We start from the raw sequence: 24,087 nt of genomic DNA, 5'->3' as shown, positions 1-24,087 counted from the left end.
CCTAATGTATATGCAGCATACAATGCTCAGAACGATGCCTACTATTATAAGCAGCCATTTGCGGGGATTTTGTTGTACTAAGTTAAAGCACACTAGAGTATCTGCATGTGACGCTCTATTTTCTGTAATCCCCCAGCAAATGTAAGTATATAAGTCCACAGGCTGCTCTTACCTTTCGCTTTACCTTTGTTATTATTTACCTTGTAGCGGTCATTGTTATTTCTCCTGGGAATCAGAGATAATGCTTTCCATCCTTTTCAGTCGTAGGTTGAGGCTCTTCTCAGACACAGGGTTATTTAGTCTCTCTTATAGTGATTGCACCTCTGTGTGATGTCCTCTTTTCTCTCTTACTATGGCCTGTATTTCCCAGTCCGTACTACTAGTCACATCAAGTATCATTTGCTCAACACAGCCTCTTCACCATCACAGCATCCCACCAACTGTCACTAACTGTCCCCTTACTCCCCAGTCGGAGGTGGGCACTGATCTCTGATGGGCTGTAGGGTACTGATGACTGCCAATAGCTGCTGAACTGCAGCAGTAATAATTAACATCAGGGCAATCTCAACCCTATCTATTGTGACCATAAGGGCTATCTCTTTTACTAAAGTGTTTCCCCAAAAATAAGCCCTTGCCTGATTTTTCAGGATTTTCGGGGAGGCTTGAAATATAAGCCCTATCCTGAAAATACGTCCTAGTTACACTACATTAAAAAAAAGAATATATTACCTAGCATTACCTAGGCATAGTCCATACAACATCACTTCCTGGTTAAGGGATTCATAAATCCCACCTCCAGGAAGTGATGGCTGTGATTGGTTATTGGACTGCTGCTTAGCCAGTCAATGTAGTGCACAATGAATGAATCACAGCCATTGCATTGGTTCACCGAGTGAGGCATTGATTGGCTGATCAGTGGTTGAAGAACCAATGAACAGCTGTTGTGGAGGCAGGATTTATGAATTGGCTGGTTGCAGCTCAGCCAATTCATAAATCCCGGCTCCACAACATGATGGCTGTGATTGCTTCTTCGACCGCTGCATTGATTGGCTGAGCAGCAGTCAAAGAATTAATTACAGGCATCACTTCCTGCAGGCAGGATTTATGAATCCCGTAACAAGGAAGTGATGTTGTATGAGCGGCCAAGAACTGCGGGACTCCGGAGAGCTGCTGGAGGAATCTAGTGCCTCTTTGGAGAAAAAAATTATATAAAAAGGTGATATTTTCGGGGAAACACTATCTATTGTCCTATGTCCTAGCACCACTACTAGCAGTACGTTACTTAGTTAATAAAAATTGCGACATTACATATAGTAAATACATGTCAATGGAAGAACCTGTACTAACGTACGAAGGGTAGGCATGACTAAATCCGTGCAAGCATGGACCAGTCATTGAAAAGGGTGAAAGACATAGAAACAAGGGGCATGACCCTGGCAGTTTTATATTCAAGGGGAAACATACAATATAACGCATTACATGGGGGAGGAGGCATGATCCAATCTATGCAAGCACTGACTGGTCTATATCTCACAAGCTGTCAATGATCAACTACACGTTTCACCATTTACACGGGGAGATGAGCAGTGAGCATTTGTATGCTCACATAAATGAATCGAGTTCGTTCACTAATCGTTGGTCCCTTTACATGCCCCGATTGTCAGGCAAACAAGTGTTCGGAAGAATGCTTGGGCCCACTAACTGGCCCATCTAAAATGATTGTTGCTTCAAACACAACACTAGTAATAGATGTGCCCCATTGTATTTAACAACCCACAAATACGTGAAGTATTCACTGAGGCCAGAAGAGTTAAGCTAAGCTCCGCGCACTCCATCCCCTCCCATTGCTGGCTGTGAACAAGGGGGCGGGGAATTAGCCCCGCCCCCCTTCTGCCCCCCCTTCCCATTGCAAACTGTGGATCTACGTCATTCTCTGCACTGCGCATATGCGGCGGCCGGTACACCCACAGCACACAGAAGACCAATCCGGACAGGTACGCAAGGGGTCACCGGCATAGGGTCTGATTCCGCTGCAGGATCCCACATGCGGAATCCAACCCGGCCGTGTGCATTCGGCCTTAGACAGAAATGTATCTTGAAGTGGCAGGGAAATGGACAAATCAGCTACAATGTTAAAACCATGGACCATTGAACAATGGTTATCTCGCAAAAATAGAACCTGTCTAGGGTTGGGATATTTTGGAAGCAGGAAAAATGGGCAAATGTAAGGATCTGGGTGACTTTGACAAGGGCCAAATTGGGATGCCTAGTTGACTGAGCTCTTTGTACATAGTGGTTACTGGCTACCTAAAGTAGTTCCAGGTAGGGCGACTGATGAACTGCTGTCAGGGTCATGGGCGTGTAAGGCTCATTGATGCTTTTGAGGAATGAAGAGTAGCCTGTATAATCCAATTCCGCAGAAGAACAAATTGCTGAAATAATTACTTTGGCATTGATAATAAAATGATTACACAGAGCATCACAGCATGCTGCAAAGCTGCAGAATATTGATAGTGCCCATCCTAACCCTTGTCCACCATTAACCATTTCCTACCACAAGATGCAAACTTACATCCTGGCTGGGAAGGGGCTCCTGCAAATGGACCTAAACTAACATCCTATGGATGGAACAGGCTCAGAAGCTGAGCCTGTGCCATCTGCAGCAGGAGCCAGCTGTAACAGTGAGGTTTCGGGAGAACACCGATCCCCGCTGTTAACTCCTTACCTGTCGTTATCAATGTTGATCATGGCATGTAAAGGGTTCACAGAACTATAGCTCATCACACAAAAACAACAGCCATGGAAAAAAGGTATGGGACTTTGAATGCAAAAGTAGAAAAAAAACCCCAAAATATGTATAATTTTAGCATAGTCATAGTTGTACCAACCTGCAGACAAGATTTATCATGTCATTTATGCTTCATGATTAATGCTGTAAAAGAAAAAAACTGTTGCAGAATTTAGGTGTTTTTTTTCTCCCTGCCACCCTTCCCCCCCCCCCCTCCCAAAAAAAAGTAATAAAGTCATACAATATATTACATGTACCCAAAAAATGGTACCAAATACTACAGCTCACCACACAAAAACGAGCTCTTATACGGCCATGTGGATGTTAATATAAAAAAGTTATGGCTTTTGAAATGTGTAAATTAAAATCCCCAAAAAATAGTCACTTTGGGACCAAAATAGTCCATGTCACTAAGGGGTTAAAAGCACATACAGTAAGCAAGTTAGCATAAGAACTGGACCATGGGGCAATGAAAGAAGGTGGCCTGCTCTGATGAATCCCATTTGCCTTTACACCATGTGGATGGCCAGGTGTGTGTGTATCACTTACCTGGGGAAGAACCGACACTGGGATGTACAGTACTATGGGAAGAACATGGAGGCATTGTGGTGGTCTGTGCAATGTTCTGCTGGGAAACCTTGGGTGCTAGCATTCATGTGGATGTTACTTTGACACATACCTCTTACCTATATATCGTACGGACCAAGTATAGCCCTCCATAAAGGCAATGGCCTCTTTCATAGGGGAGTTTGTCACTTAGGGCGGTTTCACACGAGCCTATGTGCAAATGCATCTGGCCGCAGTGCAGCGTATTTGCGTATGAATGAGGCATTTTTGTGCTCGTATCGGTGTAGATTAAGACTCTTTTTGCCCACTCTTTGTGCACACAAAAAAACGCAAACAAGACCTGAACCTGCCATCATTGACACTACCCACTGCAAACAACCGTAAATAGGCACGCGCTGTTCTGCAGTGATTTTCTTGTATTTTCTGGGTTTGCAAGAGAGTTTCTCAGCTTGGGGGCATGACTTCTTCGGAAGAGGACTTTCTTTTGCCTTGGTTGCTCTTTCGCAGATTGAAGCAGTTACGTGAGATGCAGGAAGATGTGCCTAGAAGGAGGAGGAGGTTCTGGGTTCATCCTCCGGTGTTGCATTGTGCTTGTAAGGGGCATTTCTAAACCTGACTCCAGGCTCCATCCGAGCACGTTCACCACCTTAATTCTGCAGTTGTACGATGTAGACCATAAATGTCAAATTGTTAAGGCACATTGGTTTTACTTGCCATTGCAGATACTGGGTAAGTGAGGGGGCTCAATACTAAGCTACATGGCCCCTATCATGTGTGATACTGTCTTCAAACCCAATTGCAGTTCTCTGGTTCGTCTGTGTGGACTTTGCCTTGTGTTACACCACATCAGGGTCATGCTGTTAATTAATGGAACCATGCATGGGGTCACTCTTACTTATGTCGGGGCAGGACAACCACTCTATGGGGATAGAAAACCAACAGTGTTAAATTTGATTTACATATTGATACAAAAACTTTCCCTTTGTACCACTGGACACTAGGCCTCATGTCCACTAGGAAATTTGGGCCTGCGCGGATTCTCCATGCAGAATCCCGCAGCGGGACCCTCCTTTTCCGGGGACATGAGGCCTGAAAATAGAATTTTCTTACTTGTCCGGACGCTGCGGGTTCCTGTCCGTCGCAGCCGGATCTTCTTTCTCTGTGCCCGGCAGATGCGCTCGGCACGCCGGCAGCGTGCTGCGTGCATGCGCCGGGCACTCTTTTTTTTTTTTCCTTTCTGAACTCCTGCTCTGGCGCGCTCCTGCTCCGGAGAGCAGAAATTCAGCTGCGGGTGTACCGTGGGACCGGATGGCTTCCATAGGCTTCTATGGAAGCCTGCGGGAGACCCACAGAAAATGGAACATGCTGCACTTTCTCTCACGTGCGCGAGAAAATGCAAATGTATTAAAATGCCATCCGCGGGTGCAAATTACAATTTAATTGCCCGCAGATGGCTAATGGATCCCTATGGGCAAAATCGAATGCGGATTCAGCAGCGGAATCCACAATTCGATTTTGCCAGTGGACATGAGGCCTAAAGGTCCAGCAGAACATGACCACACTTGGAGGTGACTTTGGAGCACATCATTTGCCACTGAGGTTTATTCTCTGATATTGTAATTGCCTGCCTTCTGTCCGGTTATAACTACTGGGAATGCTTCTGGGGGAACGTTCTAAGATTTTTAATTAATCTGTATAGAAAATTCAGTCTTCCCTGGGGCTTTTGATCTAGTGTGGGAAGGAAACAGGTAGAGTTACAATCATCACGTCAACCCATCAGCAGTGGATTTCCCTTCCCATAGCCCTGAGTGACTGCATTCTCTTCAGTAATATGAGCCTCATAGCTTTGGTTTCTCCTTAGGCTGGAATTTCCAATCCTGCCCTGTTCAATGACATATCAGCAATGGCAGCTTAATAAAGAACCAAAAGAACTTTCAAATCTATTCAAGATTAATTTAGATCTGCATAAAAAAGTTGAATAACTTTTTTTATACTGTGTTTCCCCGAAAATAAGACACGGTCTTATATTAATTTTTGCATCATAAGATACACAGTGCCTTATTTTCAGGGGGGGATCTTATAATACTCACCTAGCAGCATTCGGATCACCTGCGCTGGTCTCCCTTGCTGCTACAGGCATCTGTGTCATCGGCACACCGACAGACCAGTTCTTCCTGGTAGCGGGGCTTGAATACCCCGCTTCCAGCAAGCTAATGCTCTGATTGGTTAATGAGTGCCACATCAGCCAATGAGAGCGACGCTCGATTAACCAATCACAGACATTCATTGAATGATTGGTCAACTTTTTCATGTAGATTTCTCTTTCATATATAAAGGTACATTCAACAAGTATGTCCGTTGTCCTTGGAAACAGACTACAGTTCCGCTGTCAGACATGTGGACTAACGTGTTGTAGCTGTGGAAATATTAATTGAGCTACAATTTATTGATTTCTGAGAACCGGAAACTGGAAAATGATTTGCGGAATTGTTCACGGAACAAGTTTTTACATAAGAATGTTAGAAATTTTTGTTTGAAAGAGGAGTTTTCCAATTAGGAACCGCAGCCTGTAGAACAGCCCAACAACATCCCAACATGGGACGGGTTTGAGATGATGATGTTTATAGCTAAATTGGAGGTGTAAATTATAGTTCAAGGGGCTGATTCAGATTAGACAAACATGGCTGCTTTCTTCTAGCCCCACTTATATCCATGGTTGTGTCTGGCGTTGCAGCTCAAGCCCATTCACTTAAGCCTAAGGCTGCACAGTGACGTTGGCTGTGACAGACGTTTCATGGCCACAGATTGTAGTGTCGTCATGCCTGCAGTGCAAGTTATGTATGATAAGTGAATGTCGCTGCTATGCAACTTGCTGTGACCATGACTCAAGAGTTGCAAGAAGTCCAGTAAGTTCTTTTTGTGGTCATGAAAATTTACAGGGGGACTGTGAGATGAGTTGCTGTCAAAGTCACCATGTAGCTCTATGCCTTAACCCTTTCCAATCCACTGTCTGACCTCTGAAGACATTATGATTTAAGGCTGTACAGCTCCGATATTAGAAGACATCCATCGGGGTTCTCTTACTGTGTATTGCCAACCTCTCTGCTGTTGGAGCCTATCCAACGTGTCACCTCATGCAGTACTGGCTTTAGCCAGCAGATAGCGCCATTGTATAATGTCAGAAAAAGAGTAGCTCCCCCCCCCCCCTAGGCAGACCAGGATACAAATTGGATTGGAAAGGGTTAATAAAAGGGAGCCTGTCAGCTTCAACATGCAGTCCAGACTGCAGGCATGATGTTATAGAGCAGGAGGAGCTGAGCAGATTGATGTATAGTTTATGGGGAAAGATTCAGTAGAACTTGTATTTATTCATGTGAACCTCTGCACTTTCTGAAATTAACAGTCAAATGGGCGGAGCTATCAGTGATTGTACAGTTGTCAATCACTGATAGCTCCGCCCACTGGACTGTTCAGCTCAGACAGTTTTGAGTTTTACATGAATATAATACAAGTTCTACTGAATGTTTCCCTATAAAGCTATACATCAATCTGCTCAGCTCCTGCTACTCTATATCATCATGCCTGCAGTTTGGCTTGTATGTTCTAGCTGACAGAGTCCCTTTAAAAAGGATACAAATCTGTCCAGGTCATCTGATGGACACACAGCTCTGAGAACTGTACTGCAACAAGCCACAAACCCACGTGTCCATTACATGATCAGGACAGGTTTGCATCCACTGCAAGTAAACAATGGAAATCCCTGTTGAATGACAGCAAGCAGAGATCTTGAGGACTGTAATAAATTGATACAGAAAGTATATTGGAAAATTATATAACTTTTCATTATACACTTTTAGGCCTCCTGTCCACGGCCGAGGTGGATTATTGCTATCGCTAATAGATAAGCTCACAGTGTAAAATCATGGCATGCCGCGATTTATATCCCACGAGCGGAGAATCGCTATGATTCTTCGCTCGTGGATGCCGATGCTGCGCTTTCCATAGCAGCGCTATGGAAAGCTTCACACAGTATGATCCACCGGCGATTTATTGCCGGCAGATCATCGCCCGTGGACATGCAGTCCTAATTATATGCTGAAACCAGAAAGTACTGAAGTGTGTAGTATGATGTTCTGCAGCAGCTGAGATGTGTATTATGATTTTTTTGGTGTATGTACTATGATAGTCTGCAGAAGCTCATGTGATATAATGTTCTGCAGCAGCTGAAATATGTTTTATGATATTCTACAGCAGCTGAGATGTGTTTTATTATGTTCTGTAGCAGCTGTTGTGTGTGTTATAATATTCTGCAGAAGCTGAGATCTGTATTATGATGTTCTGTAGCAGCTGAGCTGTATTATAATGTTCTGCAGAAGCTGAGGTATGTATTATGATGTTCTTCAGCAGTTGAGGTGTGTATTATGTTTTACACTAGCTGATATTTGTCTTATGATGTTCTGCAGCAGCTGAGGTATGTATTATGATGATCGGCAGCAGCTGGGTTGTGTAGTATAATGTTCTGTAGAAGCTGAGATGTGTCTTATGATGTTCTGTAACAGGTGAGGTATGTATTATGATGTTCTGCAGCAGCTGAGGTGTGTATTATGATGTTCTGCAGCAGCTGAGGTATGTATTATGATGTTCTGTAGCAGCTGAGATGTGTATTATGATGTTCTGCAGCAGATGAGGTATGTATTATGATGTTCTGTAGAAGCTGAGATGTGTCTCATGATGTTCTGCAGCAGCAGAGACACATCACGATGTGATACACAATGCAGCTACTGAAGATCATCCTTTTAAAAGAAAGATTAATCAAATCTGGTCTTCATACAAGCAATCTGGGACAGGCTGCTTCTCCGGGAAGAGATAAGTAGCGTCTGTTTAGCCGCTGATCTCTGCATAATGGTAAGGCATTGGTAATGAGCATAGAAAATGGAAGTGTCTTATAAGCAAAAAGAACGTCAGGCTACATGAATAGCATATCATGGCATTTCGTTTTCTGGGTGGTGCCCCTGTCTGTAGGTGAAGTGTTCATTGCTGTAAAGTTTGCAAATTTTTAAACTTTTTTTTTAAAGGGAGGGAAGGAAAAAAAGAAGCGAGGAGTGTCCTTCATCACCACCAAACCAGTTCTGAGCTATGTCCTCAGTTGTCAGTAGTGCTATTCAGGTGAGAGACAAGTGAGGACACAGCCTCCCCCCACGGACCGTCCAGCAGTGGCTGGGGGGAGAGAGCCTAGGGGCTGACCTGGACACCAAGGGATAATGGCGAAGGGCTGGACCCTCTTACTGCTCTACCTCCACATCTCACCAGGTAGGTGCCCATCCCTGAGATACCGGTACCTTATAGACACCTGGAAGAGAAGAGTCAGGTCCGGTTTGTAGTTTTTGTATGACGGTATAACCTTTACCTCTATTATTTAGTACACTTTTAGCTATAGAGAGGGATGTAGCAGAGCTGAGAGTATCACAACTCAGGGTGATATTACAATGTGTAGCCTGTGCTTTTACATGGGACTACTGGTAAACCTACATGTTAATATATTACAGGTGTGATATAAGACTACGTGACATCCAGTTGGTATGTTAACCTGTCAGGATGCTGTGATAACGTAACTGGAAATACAGGATGGGCCACAGAAAAGTACCCCGGCACAACACACTCCAATGAAAGCTGTCTAAAAGAACATCTTTGCCCATACCAACCAATCACAGCGCAGATTTCATTTTACCGCAGCAGTATAGGAAATGTAAGCCGTGCTGTGATTGGTTGCTATGGGCAACAAAGTCAGATTTTTTTTTGTTAGACAGCTTTTACAAGAGAGTGGTGCCTCTTACTTTTCCACGGTCCACCCTATAGTACACTATTGACTTTCATTGGATTGTTGTTGGCTGTAGGAGCTATATTCTGGGGGGTGGGGGCATTGAATAGTGTTGGCATGAGTCTGCTTGCTAGTTAGAAGCAATGAAGCTGGAGCAGTAATCCCTCAGTAAACATAGAACTCACGTTGCCTTCTAGCATTTGGGTTTTGGGTTCAAATCCAACGATGACTAACATTATGGAGCATGAGGGGCCAATACAGGGGTGTAGCTAAAGGCTCAGGGACGCAGGTGCAAAAATTTATCTTGGGGCCCCCCAACCTCTCTTAACCCCTTAACGCAGAAGTGTAACTTGAAGTTCCTGGGCCCCAATGCAAAATCTGTAACAGGGCCCCCAATTATAATGCTTTTTTCAAAGTACTGGGCTGCCTATATAGAGAAGAGAGGCCTTATGGTCCCCCTAAGGCTCCTGGGCCTGGGGTCAACCAAATCCCCTGCATCCCCTATAATTACACCAGTGGTCCAATATAGGCTTTTCCTGAAAACTTCTAGCTGTTTTCGACAGCTCTGTACATTGTGCAGTGGCCCAGGTTGGTACTGCAGGCTCAGTCCCATTCACTTCAATAGGATTCAGCCTGGAGTACCAACCTAGGCCACTGTGCAATGTATGGAGCTGTCTGAAAACAGCTAGAAGTGGGAAAACCCTTTAAAAGAATTTTAAGGGATTGTGCCATTAAGAGAAGTTATAACTATGTGATTGTGGGTCCAACCACTAGAAACCCCGATCATCAGAATGGGGTCCTAACGGTCCCCAAATGAATCACAAGCATGTCTCGTTGAATGAAGTAGTAATTATGCTTGCACACCACCGCTCCATTCACTTCAAAGCTCTTCATTTGAATGGAGCGATGGTCACACATGTGCACCAATACTACGGTACATTCATTTAAATGGGACTACAAGAGATCTCCAGCAGTCCCACTGTAATAAATAGAGCCGTGGTGCCCAAGCATCATCACTACTTCATTCAATGAGAGACCCCATTGTTGTGATCGGCAGGGGTGCACACATCCCCACTTTGAGTAGGGGATAACTTATTTCAGTGGGACAACCCCTTTAGGCTGGGTTCACATGGGATGGATTTGCTGTGGAAATTCCCTGCGGAATATCTGTGCGGCAAATCCGCCCGCTGCTCCTAATCCCGGGATTAGCCAGCCATGTGGACCAGATTTTGCAAAAATGTCGTCGACACGGAGCGACCAACCCATCGTGGCAAAGCTGGGTGGAACTGGTGATGCGGCGCAGAATTGAAAGCCGCAGCATGCCAATTCCTTTTTTTTTCCATTGCGGCCTCACTCCTCTCTATGGGGAGAAAAAGCCGCAATGGAATGCTGGCGGCTGAACCGCTCCATAACCCGCGGCGAAATGCCACGGGTTTGAAGCTGTGGCTCTCCAACAGAAATCCTGTGGCTTTTTGGTGCGGCCAAGGCGAGGAGGGGCGGAGGAGATGATATTTCAGGTATGCTAATTACCTGCCACAAACTTCTCACGCAGAAAGGCTTGTTTAGTATCTACTGTATAGATCACATTTTTTCTTCTAGAACAAGAAACAATCTAGAAAATGTATACTTATAATAAGAAGACCTATACTAATAGCGGAACCTCTGCCCAAACATAGTCAGACGTAAAATAATCCAAACTACAAAACACCCAAAGAAAAAAATGTGTGAAACCAATATCTTTATTATCTCCAAATAAATAACAGAGAAAGCTGGTATAGAGAAATTACGCAGAGATAACCCGCCTCCCGCGGACAAATACACATTTTTCATGTCAGCAAGGCCCAAGGCACACGGCGTATTTGCACTGCGGAATCCGGAGCAGGCGTCCGCCTCCTGATTCTGCAGCAAATACCGCCCATAAACATGCTATTAAAAATCGCTTTTTCATTTCCACGGACGGAAATCAATTGCGGGGGAAAAATCGCAGCATGTTCTATTTCACTGTGGATTCCGCACGGACGGCTTTGAAGTCAATGGAAGTCGTCTGATCCGCAGCTGACACTGCGGACGGGGTGCGGAATCCGAGTCATGGCCTAGAGTTGGCGCGGCATAATCTGTACTGCGCATGTAGATTATGAAGAATCCAGACAGGTATGCAGGGGTCACTGACCGGCACAGGGTCAGATCCGCATGCAGAATCTGACCCGGCCGTCTGCATTCGGCCTAATATATAAAACTAAACCCCAAATATATAACAAATTACATGTACATAAAGTATTATAAATGGCATATGGCAGTGGAAGGACCTCTTTAAGATTTTACATTGGGGTACTTTATCTCTATGTACTATGGATTCTGCTATCAGCGCCAACCCTAGCGGTGTGCCACCTGTGCGGTGCCTATCACGAGTGAAGAAGGCATCACAGACCACAAAGAGTTGGGCACCCAGCTCTTGCACTTCCGATCCTATACTACCGGATGGCAATGGAAAGTACCCCAACCCTACACTACTAGGGAAGCTGTCTAAAAGAAAATCTGTCTTTGTTGCCCATAGCAGAGCTTTCCTTTTACCTCATCAGCATAAGAAATAACATACACAGCTGTCAGATTGTGCTGCCTGGGATCTGTTGTTTTAGGGGGTTCCAGGTGCACAGCTTCACAGGCGGGGGTTAATTGAGTTGGCTGGGTGTGGGGTTCAGCCAACCAATCCCCCTGGTCCAGAGAATGCTAGTCATTTCATCTTGTTTATGCATTCTGTATTAATCCCACTCTGAGCTTGGTGTTATGCATGTCTGGTCTGTAGTGTCTCTCTCTTTCCCTGAGGACAGTCTGGACACCTGTAGTCCCTGTCTGCCTCATATGCAGACTTCCTCTTCTCTTTTCATTTAGAGGTGCGGCCTCCAGATGTCTGAAGTCATATGTGTGTGTCAGGTGGGTGATGCCTAACACTGTTCCCTGTATGTCAGTATGGTGCCTGACTCTTTCTTCTTGATGTGAGGACACTTGTGCTAGCTATGGTGTATCTGTAAGCATGTGAGCCCTTAGTGGGGCTTCTGTATTGGGTTTCTCTGTCACCCGAGAGTTTTGCGTTTATGTGTGATGTGTGGTGCGTGTCTGTGCAAGTGGCCAGATGTGTGTGTGAATAGTGTTTTGTTCATTGGGTCTGTGCAGATGCCAGACAAGGTGTATGAACAGTCCTGTTCTGTGTTACATGCAATCCCTAGTGTGTTGGTGTGAACAGCGACATGTTCCGTGTCTGTGGAGGTTTCCAGACATCAGGTGTGAACAGTCCTGTTCTGCGAGGTGGCATGAGCTGCATCCTGTCCTGCTGTGGATCATCTGCCATCCAGGGATAGGTAGGTCCCTAGGTTTCAGCGCAGGGTCGTCCTTATTGGGGCGATTGCCCTGCTTGCAGGCAGGTGTTCACGTGGTGGTTGTCCCTTTAAAATAGGGATATGTTATGTCTGCCCATGAGTTCAGTACGCAGTCCCACCTTTGATGTCAGTGTGTATTGTATGTGTGCTTATGGCGTTTGTGTGAACGCCATCTTGCAACTGAGGCTTGGTGTCCTTGTGTTGCGCGGCGGACATAACAACAACACAGCTGTCATTTTACCTCAGCAGCATAGGAAATAGTAATCACAGCACAGCTTTAATTTTACTTCAGCAGTATAAGAAATACCAACCAATCACAGTGCTGCTTTCATTTTCTCTCAGCAGCATAAGAAATGTAAGCTGCGCTGTGATTGATTGCTATGGGTAACAAAGACAGATTTTCTTGTAGACAGCTCTCAGCAGAATGTGGTGACAGGATACTTTTCCACGGCCCACCTTGTATATAGTACACCATTAGCCACCCACAGGGCTCCAACTGATCCAATGTTGGCTCTGAGTGCCATCATACAGATCTATGGATGGTGTACAAGGATACAGTGACTGCTATTACATGAGCACCATGCCTAGTACCAGTATATGGACGGTATTATATGGGCACGGATATGGCCAGACGTACTGTATATAGTGAGCAGTATTACATAGCAGGGTCCATCATAATAGTTTGTTTTAGGAGACATCAAACAACTTTTCTTGCCCATCTCATGTAACACATTCGCCATTAACCCTTTCCAATCCACTGTCTAACGTCTTCCTACATTCTGATTGAGGCTTGCACAGCTCCAATGTCAGAAGACGTCCAACAGGGTATTCTTGCCGTCTATTGCCAGCCACTCTGCTGTCGGAGCCTCTCTGGTGCTCACACACTGGCTTTAGCCAGCAGATGGCACCGTTGTATAACAGCAAAAAGAGAAAGCCTTTTAGGAAACCCTGAATCCAAAATTGGATTAGAAAGGGTTAAGATCCCATTCTTTAGCATGTGTTAGTTCCATTGGATCTGTCATATCTCTCAAGCCAACACCAAGCCCTTCATACATTACATTACAGGTACGACCCGCTACTGAGACCCATTATAGTAAATACTTATCGTCCCTTGATGTCTTTGTGCCCATCCCATCGAAAACATTTTGTAATTGCTTTGCACATGAGGCCATAAAAAATCCTCTCCTTAGATAGATTTACCTTTATGCCATAGATCTGTTCCTTCCTGCATGCGGAGACCAGATAATGGCAGCGCCTTCCCATGTAATTATCGTCTGCACCCCAGCTGAAGCGGCCGCCTTGATGTTTCCTGATGATTGAAGACTCGTTATCTCCCTTTTTAGCAATTTGTTCTTTCATATTTTACAAGCGGCATTATCTGAGGCGCCGTTGTCTGCTGTGGCTGCGCGGAGATAAGCCTGTTTGTTTCTCTGGTTATCCATAATAATTTCATTGAAGATGGAAAATTAGGGATTTCTCTGCTACATAAATTTACAAATGAGTCTGAATGTACGGATTTTTATGGTAAAAAAAAAAAATCTACACAATAAATCTGGCATAATTGACCATAATGACTGTATTATCACACCGTGTTATCAGCGTACCTGCTGCTCTACTGAAGGGGTTGTCTTATGGTAGAACCAATCACTAAAATATACCATCTATACCTGATTGGTGCGAGCCCAACCGCTGTGCTTCCAGCCAATCATGTGGATGAAGGGGCAGCAGAGATAGCACCATGTCCCTTCATATCTACTCATACTAGGCAGCCATGTGGTGAATCCCTGTCGAGAATGGGCCAACCGTGCGGCCTCTGTTTAAAGTTAGCTTCACACGAGCGTTTTATCGCAGCTATTTTGCCGCAATAAGCACCAGCCGAAAATCGCGACCATCTGAAGCATTGGATTCCAATGCATTTGTTCAGATGGGCAATTTCCCAGTGCGTAAAACCATCCGGCGGAAAAGATGGCGCATACGGTGTGCATTCTGGCCATCTGCTTTTACGCCGGTTGGAACAGATAGGTCTTGTTCTATCTGTTGCCAGAATACGCTGACCATTCCTATAGACTCCTATGGGAGCCTATGAGAGCCGTCAGGAAAGGGAAGGGGGAGATAACTTAGCAGCGGCTCGCATTGATAAAGTCCCTCCCCCTCACCTTGCTGGTAAGGGAAGGGGGAGGGAGTTTAGCAGAGCTAAACGTATATACGCCACACCTGGCCGTCTGAATGGGCGAGAAAACAGGACATGCAGACGCAACCTGGTCACGGCTGCCACTCGTTCATGCGATTTTCGGCCTCACCCATGTGAAAGAGCACGAAGGCTGAGAAGGTGAAATGACATTGCATAATTCTACTGATCAGCATGGACACAGGAGTCAGACTCATAGGGCTCCTTCACACTGGTGATCGCAATATCGGTGTCAGATAATCGTTGAAAAAATGCAAATTTGTCCAGGCAATGCTTTTTTCTGAGAAATAACCTTGCAGCGCATCACTGCCATCTGCGATTTTCTCGTGCGGTACACGCTGATGTTAAAAACGCATCGCAGGTTTCTGCATTGCGATGCGATAAATCAGAGGCTCCAAAAGGAAACATGGGCGAGAAAAAAAAGCAAAATGCAGAATGATAAGGCAGAAAGTGATTTCCAAATCTTGCAACATTGCAGGACAGAAAACATCACAAATGGAAATGAAGTGATTGAAAGCATAGGTTTCATAATTCTCAATTTTCTAGCACTTTTGCATTGCTCAAAAATTGCGCAATTTTCTTGCAGGTGTGAAGGCAGCCTTAGGCCTCTTTCACACGAGTTTCATTTTAACACAGAGTATGCGTGTCAAAGAAAATGCGCCTACAAAAAACCTATGGTTTCCTATGAGTCCTTTTAGACGAACAATTTTTTTACGCGTGTCAAAAGATTTTTACGCCGATATTACTCTCCATCAAAAGATAGGAGAGTCTATGGGAGCCAGCCGGCAAAGGGAGTGGGAGGGAGTTTGGGAGCGAGGAGTGCTGCTAAACAATGACATGTGCCTCTAGTGAGGCATTTCAGGTCATTTCACTTTGTCCTTGCGGCCAAGGGATTTGGGGGCTGTGACGTCAGTTTACTGCAAGACGCCACAGCCAGCTGTGTAAAAATCACGAAAAGAAAAGTCGCGGCTATTCTTCATGCATGCGATTTTAAACTCTGATAGCTGTGATTTTATTTTTAGCGCAGCTATTGGAATGCTGAAATGATGTTCATGCGAAGGAGGCGTAAGGCCACCCTCACACATGTATTCAGAAAATGCTGCTCGAAATTACGGCATATTTACTGCGATTTCGATTGGCATTTTTGAACGCATGTTACAGTGTTTGGCAGCGCTTTTTAATGTACCCCATCATTGTGATGGATGATGAGGTGCGTTAAAAAAAGGAAAAACTCAGAAAAATAGACTAGACAGTGCTCGAAAATCATGGTGTTCCAACGTATGTCTGGGAGGCCCCACTGAAATTAATGGCTGCCTTGTACCGCGATTAGCTCGCGGTTCAGGACATCGCACTAATCACAATAAAAAGCGGTATGTGTGAGAGTGGTCTTACTGATAGGACATTAGTGGCTTGTCCTTGTGATATATCATCAGTGTCAGGCCCCTTTAAAAGGGAAGCGTTGCCGAACCGTGGCCAGCATGATCTAGGGACAGTTATGTACTCGGTCCATGTATGACTTATTCTGAAATGCTGGGCCTTTTTAGAATACACATACTTTGAAGTGTGACTCTGAATAGCACTCCAAGTCCCATGGGTGGGGTCACACCGACCTCTCCCCGATTGCATCCTCTTAGAATAACTCTCTGTATAGGTGGAGAGCTGTCAATCCAGATTATGCGGGTGGGAAGAGACCAGAGACGCCCGCTCCTATGACTTGGAGCTCCGTTCACAGTCAAACTTTTACATGGGCCAATTATCGGCCAAAAAAAATCATCCAAACGAATGATTTTAAGCAATGGCTGTTCTGTGCAAAAACAGGATCCAACAGCATTTGCTCATTAGTCACTTTTTGTTTTAGCTCACTGATATGAAGCGACTAGCGACTTCTCACTCAGTGTAAACCAGTAGTCGTAGGGCGGCCGGAATAGATTTATGGTCCGCTCCACCTGCATTCGTTAAACAACGATCATGTCTGTGTGACAGCACAGGAGTTATAAATCATTGGGATGACTGCCGGGCACTTCAATGGTTCCGTGCAAAAGTACCCTGCGTTTTACACAAAGGGGTGGGGGTATATGGGTCTTATTATCATACCCTACTAGAAGTGATCGGAAGGGTGGAAGGCAAACAAGATTCTACAAGAGTCTATGCCAGGATAGGAGGAGGTTGTACTTGGACCAGTAGCTATGGCTCTTATAGGACCTTCTTGTCTACCCTTCAATGACAGGATTATCACATGGGTAGACTGACACATAGTATAATATAAGAGGTGTGGGTGTCAGGAGCAGCGGATCACAGGTCATTCAGGAATAAACTAAAAATAGCTGAGAAATTATGCATTCTGGGTGAAGTTAACTTTTAGGTAATGCTTTGAAGCTAAAAAATGTGACGTGCCAGATCTACTTCATTGATTGAGCCGAAAAAAGGAGATATTCTAGTAAAACAAAATGTAAAAGTGACACATTTATAGGAATCAGTGCTGCTTAGCCTCCTACATTTGGGTGGCTCAGATGCCATCACTCCATCTGAAAGCCACCCATATATTATTTTAAAAACCATTTCCCATGATATTAATAACCCTAGTTACATAGTATGATTGAAAAAAGCCATATGTCCATCAAATTGAACCAGAGGATGGGATAGCATGTGGCTAAAGAGGAAGATGTATGGGAAACAAGTATATAATATGCATGTCTATAAGGAAGTCTTTAACTCCTTTCCATAGTCAATGTGGGACATTTAAGAAGGCTTAAGGCCTCATGTCCACGGGCCTGCATGGTTTCCCCATGCAGAATCCTGCAGCGGATTCCACCCCGCCCGCAGGCATGAGGCCAAAAAATACAATATACTTATCTGTCAAGACACTGCGGGGCTCTCCTCCGTGCAGGCCGGATCTTCTTTCTTCTGTATGGTGGATGCACTGCGGACGACGGCCACGTGTCGCGTGCATGCACTGTGCTGTCATTTTTTTTTAAACTCCCGCTTTTCTGCGGTTTGCGGCATGAACGCAGTGACTGCTGCATGTGTGCCGCGGATCAGATGGCTTCCATTGGCTTCACTGGAAGCCGTGGGAGCTGTCCGTGCGGGAAAATCACATAAAAATGGAGCATGCTGCAGTTGTTCTCCTGCGATCCGCACGCCGGGTGAAAATGACGTCCGCAGGTATTTAATTACCTGTGGGTGCCCAATGATTCCCTATGTGCGCAGCTCGCATATGCGGGAGACCCACGCATATTTTGTAAATCCATTTATGCCGTGGACATGACGCCTTACCGGTGTAGAAAAGTTGCTACATTTTGCGGAAGGGCTGCTTGCACAACAATTTAGCAACTTTTCAGCCTTCTGCACCAGCCCTACCACTTTTTAAAAAAGTGTGCAGGGCATATTGGAGCGGGGCGCGGCCACCCTGGACTGGCAGATTTGTGTATGATTTATGTCAAAAACTGCACCACTGAATATATTAAGTGCACCGTGTGCTGGGAAACTGGCACAGGAAATACCGAGCTTAGTAAATTTCCCCCTATGTTCACAGCTGCCCCACTGCCTAGGTTTCTACTCATCTCATATATAAAATGCAAAATCTGTTTGTTTGTTTGTGTCGTATACAAATCCACAATTCTGGTCCGATTTGAGTGAAATTGTGCATGAGCATTCTTTAGCACCAGGCACTGAATACTGGCGTAATTAAAAATCGAAAACTCACCGACTTCCTCTGTAATTTTTGTTGCCAATGGTGGCACTTATGTAGCAACTAATGACATCAATGAACATTTCAGCTAAAGAAATATTACTGAAGATGATTGGGCGTAGGGTTGATGTGCCAATTGTGCAGTGCTTCATAATCAAATGTTTGAAAAACAAATGAATTGGGGCCACTGCAAAATGGCGTAGTAACAGTTATTATGTAGAAGAAGCAAATAACTTTAAAAGCCCACTTTTCAACCCCTTCGCTTATAGTGCCGTGCAACGCACTGGTATATTCACAACTGGCTTAGGGATTGTACTTAAAGAATGGTTATAAATGGCTGCACATTCAAGTGGAAGAATGTATCAAGTGGGGTACCACAAGGCTCTGTCCTAGGCCCAGTGTTGTTCATCATTTTTATAAATGATCTGGAGGAGGGAATTGATGGGAAACTGATCAAATTTGCCGACCACACAAAGCTGGGAGGGATAGCTAATACAACGGAAGAGAGAGAGGGTATTCAAAAAGATCTAGAAAAGCTTGAACAGTCGGCAGCGGCTAACAGAATGGTATTTAACAAGAAGAAATGCAAAGTCCTACATTTGGGCAAGAAAAATAAAAAAAAAAACATACAGAATGGGAGGAATTGGGCTAAGCAGTAGAATATGTGAAAGAGACTTGGGTATACTAATAAATCATAGACTGAACTTGAGTCAACAATGTGATGCAGCAGCCAAAAAGGCAAACACAATTCTGGGATGTATTAAGAGAAGCAGATCACGTGAGGTAATTATCCCCCTCTACTCTTCCTTAGTCAGACCTCATCTGGAATACTAAGTCCAGTTCTGGGCTCCCCACTTTAAAAAAAGACATAGACAAACTGGAGCAAGTTCAGAGAAGAGTTACCAAGATGGAGAGCGGTCTGCAAATCATGTCCTATAAGGAACTGTTAAAGGATCTGGGAATGTTTAGCTTGAGAAAAAGAAGGCTGAGACGAGACTTAATAGCTGTCTGCAAATATCTGAAGGGATGATGTTTGTAGACATTTGTACGAGGAAAGACTAGAAGCAATGGGATGAAACTGAAAGGGAGGAGACACAGATTAGATATTAGAAAAAAACATTCTGACAGTGAGGGTGATCAATGGGTGGAACAGTTTGCCATGGGAGGTGGTGAGTTCTCCTTCAATAGAAGTGTTCAAACAAAGGCTGGACAAATACCTGTCTAGGATGATTTAGTGATCCTGCTCTAAGTAGGCAGCTGGACCCGATGACCCTGGAGATCCCCTCCAACTCTACCATTCTATGATTCTATGATATCATCTAGTCTATTCATAAAAGGTTGGTTTGACAACTTCTGTTCTTAGTAAAACCATACTAGCTACCACTTATATTATTATTTCTGTCACTTACTCCTGTATATAGTTCCTTAAAGGGGTTGTCCCGCGCCGAAACGGGTTTTTTTTTTTCACCCCCCCCCCCCCCCCCCCCGTTCGGCGCGAGACAACCCCGATGCAGGGACCTAAAGAAAGCTTACCGGAGCGCTTACCTGAATCCCCGCGCTCCGGTGACTTCTATACTTACCGGTGAAGATGGCCGCCGGGATCCTCTTCCTCCGTGGACCGCAGCTCTTCTGTGCGGTCCATTGCCGATTCCAGCCTCCTGATTGGCTGGAATCGGCACGTGACGGGGCGGAGCTACACGGAGCCGGCATTCTGCACGAGCGGCTCCATTGAATAGAGCAGAAGACCCGGACTGCGCAAGCGCGGCTAATTTGGCCATTGGAGGGCGAAAATTAATCGGCTCCATGGGAACGAGGACGCTAGCAACGGAGCAGGTAAGTATAAAACTTTTTATAACTTCTGTATGGCTCATAATTAATGCACAATGTACATTACAAAGTGCATTATTATGGCCATACAGAAGTGTATAGACCCACTTGCTGCCGCGGGACAACCCCTTTAACCCCTCAAACATTTTACTCACAACAGATGTTAAAGGGAACCTGTCACCAGGTTTAACCCCTCTAAGCCTGATGCTTTTACTGGCCATCCACCCCCATACCTATGGAAGAGCGCTGTATGCTAATTTCCTTTCTGGGGTACACACCACGACTGCTTCACCCGCCCTGGGTCTCCTCTGTAGCCTAGTCGCTCTGCCTGTGATTGATGTGTATGACGTTCCTTATGTCATCCAGAAGCCTTTGCCGATGTCTCAAAAGTCAGTGCAGGATTGGCACATGGGCGGAGGAGCCTGGCCTTTTGTGGGCAGACTCATCAGGCTCTTCTGTGCATGTGGCGCTCTCGCCCTAACTTCAGCATGTATCATTGATATAGTGCTGCACAGTGTTTAGAAGCGTTGAATTTGGTATCAGGTTCCCTTTAAGCTTTTGGTTTTTAAATTGCCTAAGGAAGACCTAAAGCTCTTCTTGAAATTGGGCACCGCATTCGCCTTGAGCCATTCCCTTGGCACTGTGTCAGTCATTAGGCAATCTTTCAAATATTTCGAGCAGTAGAGCAGTAACTGAGTTGGGCTCTTGACTGGCCTATTTTTCGCCTTAACAATCAGGTGATATTTTTTCAGTTCTTGATCTTCACATTCTACTCTGAGATGCTCATGCCGGCCTTTTACCCCGGACCCACAGATTTATGTATAATTACCACAAGAAACTGGCGTAAATTACACCAGAAATATATGCCAGGTTTGACCTTGCGCACATTTGTGTGGAGGCACACAGAGAAGCTGAGATGTGCCTAATATATGCAGAGGCATATATTAGACACATCGTGTGCTGGGGAAAATCATACAAGACAGATGTATGAAAATCTGAAAAATTTCACCAAATAGTGTTTTTAGAAAAATTAGTTTTTGCTATAGTTTTAATAAAACTCAATGTCCGGATGCTAGTTGTAGGTTAGTAGGCACTAAGGAAACACACTACACGGGCCAATAGCATGTATGTGCAATGTACCCATGGATGCAGGGCAAGTCTTGAGGCAAAAACGCATTGCATTGGTAAAGTTCCGATCCTCTTGAGTGAGTTTCATGCACATGTGAATAGAAGAATGAAAGTTTATAGACTTTCACTGCCTCCATTCACCGCGTGTTACGCATGGGAAATACTCAGTGACAATACGACCGTGTGAATAAGCCCTAAGTGTGTTTTTTTCAAAATACAGACTTCTCCTAATATGGTGATTTACACATGTGAAAAAACAATCAGATTTTACAGAATTTTACACGAACCTTAAAATACTGCCACAACAATGTGTGCGATGGAAGCAATTACTGCTGATGATGCATAAAAAGGGTTTGATTGTCAGAAATTGTCTCATCGGGGATCTGAAGAGGAAATATGTTACTACCTAGTCATAAAGAAACATTACACCGAGTGCGGATAGTAGAGCGTCCCGGGCAGCTGGACATCACCAGATTATATAGGCAGATACGAGATCGGTAGATTGAGTTGTAGATATGAGAGAGATAAATACCAATACAGACAGAGGAATAATAATTCATGCTTCCAGATGATAAAATGCAACTATGGAAACAACTGTTGGAGAATATATCAGGTATTTTCCCTGTGGGGTTGGATGTTCTCCATATATTTATTATCTATATAGAATTATCTTATTCACTGGAAAAACACAAAAGATGAAGAATGACACATAATTGTATGCTGAGATCCTAATACAAGCGGGATTGTCGTATAGAACTGTCCATCCACTGCGGTGCTGAAGGCACGTCTCTGGGATCACACTGAGCGATCTGCAGAGTGCAGACACAGCAGACTGTAATCTACCGATGTGCCATAGAGCTGGGCGAGTCACAACCAGCAATCTTAGTTACTCTGCTAGGAAAAATAAGGGAACACTTAAAGGGGGCTTCCGAGCACAAAATGGAAATTCTGAAAATGCTGTAATCTAGGAGGTACAGCTAAGTAACAGCAACCTGTGCCTTTTAGCTGCCACTCTGGACCCTCTTCTTCATCCTGCGCCGCCTCCGATCTGCTGCTATATTTACATGTATCACTTCCGCAGTAAATACAACAAACTGTTACATACAACTTCCAGCATGCATAGAGCTTGTTTACTGGCCAGCGCTGTAGCTCCGCCCACAGGTCCTGCAACTTACCAGCATGCACAGAGCTTGTTTACCGGCCAGCAATGAAGCTCCGCCCACATGTCTTGCAACCTACCCGCATGCATAGAGCTTGTTTACTGGCCAGCGCTGTAGCTCCGCCCACAGCTCCTGCAACTTACCGGCATACATTGAGCTGGTTTACTGGCCAGCGCTGTAGCTCCGCCCACAGCTCACTGGTCCTACAACTTACTAGCTCCTCCCTCTCTAGCGGAATGTCAGATTAAGCTAGCTGAAACAGACAGACCGGAACCTCCAGCCCTCTGAACTGCACATGAGCAATACAGCGCTTTGCTCCCGCTCCTGTCCTCCCATCATGCACTGCTCACAGGATATTAGAGGCTATGGACAGGGTAGGAAGTAGTAAATGCAGACAAGACGTTAGAGAAAGCAGGGATAATTTTTTGGCCGAGGGTCACATGATAGATAGAGAATGAAGAAAGTAGTTAGACTGGGTGCAGTGAACCGATTACAAAATGACTTATTGTGATGAAATACATTAGATTTCAAAATGTTAGTCTGTGCCTGGAATAGCCCTTTAACCCCCTAATGCCACAAGACATAAATTTACATACTGGCAAGGTGGTACTTAATGCAAGAGGACGTAAACTTTATCCAGTGGGTGGCATGGGATCAGACGAGAGCCCACATCCTCCCATAGCAGGAGCCAACTGTGACTGACAACTGGCCTCCCGTAGCAAGAGCAGGGATTAGTGACAACCCCAATCCCAGCTGTTAACCCATTACATTCCGCAGCACTGGTGTCCAGGCCCGTCATGGCCTTTGAACACTATTGTGAGCGATAATGCATTGCAGTACAGAAGTTAAAAAAATAATGCAGAATTGATGTGTTTTTTCTCCTTGCCCTCCAAAAAATTTATAAAAGTTTTACAATACATTATATGTTCCCAAAAATGGTACAAATAAAAACTACAGTTTGCCACGCCTGCAGCCCAAGCAACTTGTACAGGTAGTCCTGTTCCTCCAGGGTGGCACATCCATACATGCCATCACAAGAAGGTTTGCTGTATCTACTGGCACAGAGCATGGAGCAGATACAGGACACTGGTTGTTACATGAAGACAGCTGGACACGGCTGTAGAAGGGCATGAATCCAACAACAGGACCGATGTCTACTAATTTGTGATAGGAGAAACAGGAGCACTGTCAAATACAGACTCCACGAGAGTCCGACATCCTGTAGTGGGAGCTGCGCTTACAGGCCAATGTTGTGCTGCTCAATTGACATTCACCAGAGAACACCAGACCTGGCAGGTCCACCTTCTCCCCGCAGATGAGAACAGGTTCACATTAAACACATAGAGTCTGGAGATGATGGAGATTATTAAGTGTCCCCTTAAAGGGGTGGTCCGAGTAATATTTTTTCAGTAAAAGTCTGTTCCCCATGCAGTAAAATAACAATTGGCATATACCCACCCCTCCTCGCTGCGCCCCGCGGCGCTGCTTCCAGTCTCCCCTGTGACGTCATGTTTACAGGCTGCCCCAATCTGTTTGCGGGACGTCACAG

General features: G+C 44.9%; 1 protein-coding gene across 2 annotated transcripts in view; it reads left to right on the top strand.

Moving 5' to 3' along the window:
• Window positions 1-8,465: 8,465 nt before the first annotated feature.
• Window positions 8,466-24,087, top strand: part of LOC136632309 (urokinase plasminogen activator surface receptor-like) — a 40,641-nt gene continuing 25,019 nt past the window's right edge. Inside the window, exon 1 of one of the 2 annotated variants that reach the window (XM_066607094.1) lies at window positions 8,466-8,665. In XM_066607094.1, coding sequence (XP_066463191.1) covers window positions 8,617-8,665 — 49 coding nt within the window. In that variant the 5' untranslated portion in view covers window positions 8,466-8,616. The remainder of the gene's footprint in view (window positions 8,666-24,087) is intronic. The other variant, XM_066607093.1, reaches the window with a different exon arrangement.

The sequence above is a fragment of the Eleutherodactylus coqui genome, chromosome 6 (assembly GCF_035609145.1).
Source record: "Eleutherodactylus coqui strain aEleCoq1 chromosome 6, aEleCoq1.hap1, whole genome shotgun sequence".
Taxonomy (NCBI): Eukaryota; Metazoa; Chordata; class Amphibia; order Anura; family Eleutherodactylidae; genus Eleutherodactylus; species Eleutherodactylus coqui.
Note: the sequence above shows the minus strand (reverse complement) of the source record. Positions and strands in the feature narration are given on the sequence as shown.